Raw genomic sequence first — 7724 nt, 5'->3', positions numbered from 1 at the left:
ATCGCTTCGACCACAAGATGGCACTGCAGCTCTTTGACTCTCCTGTAAGTGCTACTCAGTAAAGTTTCCCATGAGCCGTGGGTTGTATACACACACACACACACAGACACACACACACACATATTTGTGGTGACCACTGATAATCATCCTCTGGTTGCACGTTCCTGTGGTAACATTGCAGCTAACAATTTTGTTGTAAAAAATAACCCAGAATTTAAGATCTCTGATAATTATTGTTCTCATGACCTTAGTTTCCTGTTGCCTTGGATACACATAGCAATGAAATGTGTGTGTGGTGCACGTAAATGCTTGCTCCATCTATCAGAGCTGTAGAATGACGTCGGAAAGATACTTCTGTCATATGCTCACATACTTAAGTTATAATTGCATCTTGGTAATAAGGGTTGAGGTAAGTTGATTAAAGTTACACCTACATTTAGTGCTTGAGGTACTTGAAGTTGAAGTAGTGCTTTTCATAAGGTTGCTCAAATCATACTTACATACATTTATGTTTAATCAATTAACTCTAAATTTATGTTTTGTTGTCTATCAGAGGACATTTTTCCATGCAAGGACTGTGGGATCTGGTACCGCAGTGAGAGGAACCTGCAGGCCCACCTCATGTACTACTGTGCCAGCCGTCAGAAGCAGCCAGCTGCAGCATCGTCCCCGCCACAAGACAAACCCAAGGAGTCTTACCCTAATGAACGCATTTGCCCCTTTCCTCAGTGCAACAAAAGTTGCCCCAGTGCCAGCTCACTGGAGATCCACATGCGCACACACAGTGGTGAGAACAAGACTTATAATTACGCCAAACACACAAAGAGCCTGTTTACACCTGGTATTAACATCTGTTTTGAGTTATCCGATCACAAGAGAGAACCCCATTAACGAGTCGTAAAACCCAGAAATGAATTAGCATTGTAGCACCTCCTTCATCTCAAAGTCAATGGGTTTTTTTAACGGGTTCTTGGTGAAATACCTTAAATTAGGTCTGTGGTTAACACAAGCTACAGAGACTTTCACAATTTGTTTTATAACATAAAATATGTCAGTAAATACCCCACATGCAAACTATTACTAATACCAGGTGTAAATAGGCACAAAGGATCAGAACATTGAGACCTGGCTTGCAGACACTTACCAGTGTGCCTTCATTATCTGAAGGATGAACTCACTGTTTGTCCCTCTAACTTATTGTCCCTCTCTGTCCTCCCACAGGTGAGCGTCCATTTGTCTGTCTCATCTGTCTTTCAGCCTTCACCACTAAAGCAAACTGCGAGCGCCACCTTAAGGTACACACAGACACACTGAACGGGGTGTGTCATGGCTGCGGATTTGTCTCCACCACAAGAGACATCCTCTACAGCCATCTGGTCACCAGCCACATGGTTTGTCAGCCTGGATCTCGCAGTGAGGTCTACTCCCCAGGGCCAGGCCTTCCTAAGCTGCCCCTGTCCACTGGTAAGTCATACCGTCATTTGCAAGACTGTGGATCTCCTTCAGTATGGACCAGACTCATTGTTCTGATTCTTGCTTTTCATCTATCTACTCCCTGAACTAACTGACTCTCTTCTTCAGGTCTCAGTCCAGGAGACTCTGGCGTGGTGCTGAAGTGTCAAGTGTGTGGCCACAACTCTGACTCCCCTGCCCAACTTCAGCAGCATGTACGAACCCATCTAGAAGTCAGGGTCCCGGCTGAAAGGAGCCCCACCCCTCGTCAAAGTACCCCGTCATCAACTGACCACCCCCAGCTGCAGCCGTCTCCCCACGAGAGGGAGCCCTTAGCCTGTGTCCCTACACCAGACTCATCCAGCCCTGGTGCAAACGGCGGTTCAGCCACACCTCGAGATTACAGTCCTCCCAATGCATCAACAATTGAAGTAAAGATCAAAGAGGAGCCTCATTCGGACTCAGAGACAGAAGAGCAGCAAATGAAGATTAAGGAGGATGAAGAGGAGGTTGGTGGGGAGGAGGGAGATCAAGAGGCAAGACTTGAGACAAAGGAGGGGCAAATTTCCACAGGCTCCTGCCAGACATCGACCTCTCCCAAGAGTCCAGCCACCGCAACTGTGAAGGCAGAACCAACCAGCCCTACCCCTGGTTCTAGCCCTGCACATGTGGGAGGTGCAGGGTCAGTTCTTCCTGGAGGAGCAATGTTCTTGCCTCAGTACATGTTTAATCCTGAGGCAGCAATTTTGCCTCAGGCCTCCGAGATACTGGCTAAAATGTCAGAGATGGTCCACAGCCGTCTGAAACAGGGCCAGACTGTTCCTCAGAACAACCCAGCGGCCTTCTTTCCATCTGGACCGACTGCACCTACAGCCACAGCAACACCGCCTCACAAAGGAGCCACCTGCTTTGAGTGCGATATCACCTTCAATAACATCAACAACTTCTATGCACATAAGAGGCTGTACTGCTCCAGCAGGCACCACGGAGAAGGTGCAACCTCGGCGTCAGGCCCTGGATCGACAAGGGATGCAGCCCCAGCCACAATGCCTTCTGCTGGGGCACATGGCTCATCTGCATCTCCTCAGGGTGGAGCAGCAAGTCGAGCAGCCTCTGCCTCTCCTACTGACTCTGACCCTCCGGCAGGTAGTGGAGCAACAGAGTCCAAGAGGGTTGTGGAGGTGAAGACAGAAAGCCTTGCAGGGCGAGAGGGAATATCATCCTCCTCTGAAGGGGAAGGTGGAGGTGGTAGTGTGGGAGGAGGAGGTGGAGGAGGAAGGGCAAGCGAAGGCAGCCAGAGTCCTGCTAGTGGTTCTGCAGAGGACCAAGAAGAGGATCCCAATAGGACCTTCTGCGAGGCCTGCAACATCCGCTTCAGTCGTCACGAAAACTACACTGTTCACAAACGCTTCTACTGTGCATCACGCCATGACCCAACCAATCAGCGAGCCGTACACATGGCCAAGGCAAACACCACAGCAGCCTTCCTTCCTCAGCCCATCCGCAAACGCAAGAGGAAGAAGATGTACGAGATTCACATGGCCAGAACAGAAGCCTTAGCCAACGCTGCTGCTGCAGCTGCCGCTGCTGCTGCCTCAGCTGCTGCCTCTGCGCCATCTCCATCTGTTCTGGGTTTGGCAGTGAAGCAAGAAGTTTCTCCCAGCGGGGCAGGCAGCTCCAGCCCCGAAGGAGATGGTCCGATTGACCTTAGCAAGAGGCCCCGTCTGAGTGAGGTTCCACGGCACAGCAGCAGCAGTATTCTTCCTGCCCTGCCTCTTACTGACTACCACAAGTGCACCGCCTGCAGTATCAGCTTCAACAGCATCGAGAACTACCTTGCTCATAAAACCTACTATTGCCCTGCCACCACCCTCCAGCCCCACACCTTGGAGCAGCTCCACAGGCTCAAGAGATCAGCCTCTACCTCTCCCAAAAGCAGGCCTCAGCAGGAGCGCCCGGACCTCCTGCACCCTATGGAGGCCAAAGCTCTGCCCGCTGAGTGGGTTGCCCAGGTTCAAGGCACATCATCCAGTCCTCACCCCTCTGCCTTACCGGCCTCCGACGCCACATCTCCTCCACATACGACCACCACCCTTGCAGCCACCCCAGGAGCTGGAGCGAAAGGTGCAGGCGCCAGTTCCTCTCAAGTGGTTTGCCCATACTGCCCAAACAGAATCATCACCTGTGACCTGATGGAGCACTTCAAGACTACCCACGGCCTGGTTGTAACCATTCAGCCACCCCAGCCGGGCAGTGCAGTCAGCCGCAGCCCCAGCCTTAGTCCCAGGGATGGGGCTTCTGCAAACACCTCCGCCACCCCAACCAGCCAGCCAAGACTGGTCACCAGAGTTCACAGAGACAGCATCAACGGGCAGGCAAGGAGTGCCACAACTTCTCCCGTCTCACCGCTGGTAAACGGCAGCCCTTCAGCTGGAGGCGCATCCCCTTCAGCTGGCTCACCTCTACCCGTGTCTCCCCCAAGGGCTCCCTCTCTGACTTTGTCACCTGTGCCTGAGGTCCTGAGGGAGACGGTGGGGTCGTCCCACCTTCCAGACAAGGCGGTCCCAACCGCAGCCTCCCATCCCGTCCCCACGCCCCAGCCTGCCGCCACCATCGGCCCCAAAACAGTGATCTCCCCTGTCCTGAACGGTAACTCCCGCTTCTGTCGGCTCTGCAACATCAAGTTCAGCAGCCTCTCCACGTTCATAGCTCATAAGAAATACTACTGCTCTTCCCACAGTGCCGAACATGTCAAATGAGCTGAGTATTTCTCTTTGTCCTTTCCCCCTTCCTTAATTTCTCTGAGTGGAGGCTTTCCTTCACGAGGTTCCTAGAAGCTCAGATGTCCCCCCTCCTCTGCCAGCCCTCCCACATGGCTGCCAATTGGCGCTCAGCTGGCACGACCACGAATTGCAATGAATGACTGTTACTCACCTGGCAGGGCCTGATGCCCAACGGCTCCAGAACAGAATTTGCAGGTGGTGTTACGTACATACATGAACTGATATTCCTCCTCTGATGGGTCAAAGTTTGTAGTACACTAAGAGCTGAGACAGATGCTACCTGCACACTGCTGTGCCCTCGTCCCCTCAGTCACTCTCTGTCCTTACACCCCGGTCACCAATTCAGCGTCTACCACTCCCAGGCCTCACGGTATGTTGCGTTACGAGATGTTAAAAACATTCATGTCAACAGCCTGTTTTCTGTCTCTCTGTTGAACTGTCAGTGATTCGATTCTGACTGCTGGAGGCGTTTCTGACTGATGATGATCCAGTAATGATGATGCTGATTATGATGAATCTCCAGTCTTCTCCTGAGCTCTTAATGTTCCCGACCGAAACAGAGGAATCATTTCTCTCGTGTGGAAAAGACTTGATCATTGTTAATGTTTTTATTATCTGTGCATAGTGTATGATGTCTGAAGAAAAAAAAAGAATTATATAATGCTTTTGGTTTCAACACTGGCTCTTTTTTGCTTACTAGAGAAGCTAAAGCGTTTTTAGCTAAAAAAAAAAACAAATATGTGGTATCACAATGTTACTAATTACTGAAGGATAATATTTCAAAATGGACAGTTTTTTTTCTTTCATACACACAAATTTTTATTTTCTCTTTAAAATGCAAGGGAGAAAAAAATGTGAAATATTTATCTTTTAGTCCTCACTGATTTCATGTCAACAGAAAACTACCTACCTGGTGTCTGAGAGTACTTGTATTTTTTATTTGTATATTTTTCATACTGTTGGAAGGAACTGTTTGGATCTGGGTGTGTTGAAGTGTATTTTCTAAGTGTAGATATGTAATATTTTTCTCACAGTAATCACTGGGATCACACTGAACTTTGTTATCACGTTAGCATTTGGTGTTTCTGTTTATGTCGTCTTTAATTGATGGTGAGGTCTGAAAACCAGCGCTGTTTATTTTCATCCCCTCTTGCACCTCACTGATGAGCAACACGATTAGATCAGAACAGTGTCCTCACTTACAGCTTTTCTCAAGTAGAAGGGAACGCTTCTGGTAATGTCGTGTTTACACTTTGGTGAGAATGATGTAGCCTCCCAGATTTCAGGCTATACAAAATCCACATTTTCAATCAAAAGTTGATCTTTTTTTCTTTAGTTTCCAGCCTCCTTACAATGCAAAGTATGACCATTACGGACACACAGCTTTACTTTATTTTTTGCACACTGCCATTTCATACTAAAGATACACACAGTAAAATGCTTCGTGTCTACATCTTAAAAGATGATATTTCTCTTCTAAATTATTGTGTTTTTTTCCGGCAATGAAGGCAAAGCAGGGAACATCTTTGTACGTCTCACACAGCAGAGAAAGCACATATGTATAACCCACTTAATGTGGCCTGTGGTGTGAGCAAGTGCTTTTCCTCTCACTTTAATGCTCTCACTCACGCTGTTTACGCCATGTTCCCGTGCTGCTGTTGCAGTTGCAATACAGTGTTAGTTAGAACTGTGAAATGTTTTTTCTTTTCAAAATTGATTCAAACTTACCCATGTAAGGGCCATATTTCATTTATTAAGGCTCACACTTGATTTTTTTTTTTTTTAATTGACGCTGATGATATTGCATCCAAATTTGTTTTTTCTCTCCCAAAGTCTAAAAAAGTACTCTTGTACAGCATTTGGACCTTTATGATACGCTAGAACTACAGAGTTATAAAACTTTATTAAATGATAGCAAGTTCTGAGGACAGTCCTCACTACTGAAGGGATTTTTCTGGTCAGCACGAGAGCACATCAACCAACTATGAGACCGTTTTCCTAAAATGCTGACATCGGTCAAACTGTAAAGCTCCAAACACAGAGCAGATCTGGACCTGGACCTGTTTATTCAGTAGTAGTATTTTTTAAAAAAAACACCAAATCAAGTCTTGGGAGAAATATTGTCACACCTGTTGAAGTTTTTTTTTGGTCACAAGGGGACAACAGAATAAGCTGTAAACACAACATTGACATGTGCAAAGTTGGCAATTGTGGCAAAGTGAGCTTCTCAGCTGATTAATGTTCACCCCATCTGTCCGTTCCCTAAACTGGAAACCAAATGTAACGATTTTTGAACATAATTCAAATATGATAGATTTTGCTCGGTTGTGGTTGGAGCAGCACTGTATCAGGCACATCTTACTACTAAGTGTTTACAGTTGTGCTGGTCTCTCTCAGTTCAAAAGAAGAGAGAGAAAAAGCAGAGGAGTCAAATCAACTTGTCACAATTTTAGTAACTGAGTGCTGGAAAATCATCCTTTGAATTTGCCCCCTTTTAATTGCACTGTGTTGTATAAAAATGTGCTGAATGTTTTAGTTTTAGGGACTTTTTTGTAATGTATTTATGTTATACAGAACTTTTCCCCGTCCAAACCTTGAAGGACTTTCTGAAGATTTTAACCCTCTCATAAACCTTTTTTTTTTTTTTTTTTTTTTAAATAGTTTTAAACATGTTTTGTAATGATTCCACTAATGTCCATAATGGAAAAAATCACAATGAATGTCAAAACTTTTATTTCCATATTTTTTTCATTTCAGTTCCATTACACTCTTGTCCAAACTATGCATGGGAAATTAAAAAAAGTTCTGAGAGACACTGATGGAGAATGTTCTTCAGTCTTTTTCATGCGAATGCCTACGCACAACTCTCATCACCGAGTGGGTGTCCTTGACTTTTCTAGGTGCTTGATTCACCGTCACTTATGTGGAGTCACTCAAAAATCACTTCCTTTCATAAGAAAGCTTCCAGTGCCCTGTTTCTGTTTAATGCTGGCTCGTGAATAAAGGCTGAGTGAATCATCAGCTTTCTTTTCACATTAATGTGAATGAGTAATGGCAGAAGAAAAGAATGCCCAATCAGAGCTTCAAGGCTGCTTCAATCAGTGGCAAAGAGCAGCCATAAAAACACAGCTACCTTTAGCCTGCACCCAGAAAAAATGAATTGATGCATGTTTACATGTGACTTTCTTACCCTGTGTTTATTCTTCAATTTTTGCACATTTGCATATTTTTACATCTCCCTGTAGGACATTGTGTGGTGTATTTATCCGCAGAGACTCTGCCCTCTGCCTGTATGTTCTTAACATGCCTCTGGAGACATGTTTTCGAGTTGTCCGTCCTCCCCATTGTCGTGAATGTGATATCTCTGAATTTCTTCAAATTTGGCACAAATGTTCACTTGGACTCAACAATGCACTACTTCAATGAATTTGATGGTTGAGTGTTAACGATCAAGGTCACTGTGACCACATAAAACATGTTTTTAGCCAT

The 7724-nt window shown here is 46.0% G+C and overlaps 1 protein-coding gene across 1 annotated transcript in view; it reads left to right on the top strand.

Annotated features, from left to right (window-relative positions):
- Positions 1–7054, top strand: part of zfpm1 (zinc finger protein, FOG family member 1) — a 120025-nt gene extending 112971 nt beyond the window's left edge. Inside the window, exons 7-9 of the mRNA XM_088079702.1 lie at positions 554–787; positions 1222–1464; positions 1582–7054. Of these exons, the coding sequence (XP_087935828.1) occupies positions 554–787; positions 1222–1464; positions 1582–4211 (3107 nt within the window). The 3' untranslated portion in view covers positions 4212–7054. The remainder of the gene's footprint in view (positions 1–553; positions 788–1221; positions 1465–1581) is intronic.
- Positions 7055–7724: the final 670 nt, after the last annotated feature.

This window comes from Plectropomus leopardus, chromosome 7, assembly GCF_026936395.1.
Source record: "Plectropomus leopardus strain MGB_pleo_1.0 chromosome 7, ASM2693639v1, whole genome shotgun sequence".
Lineage (NCBI taxonomy): Eukaryota > Metazoa > Chordata > Actinopteri > Perciformes > Serranidae > Plectropomus > Plectropomus leopardus.
Note: the sequence above shows the minus strand (reverse complement) of the source record. Positions and strands in the feature narration are given on the sequence as shown.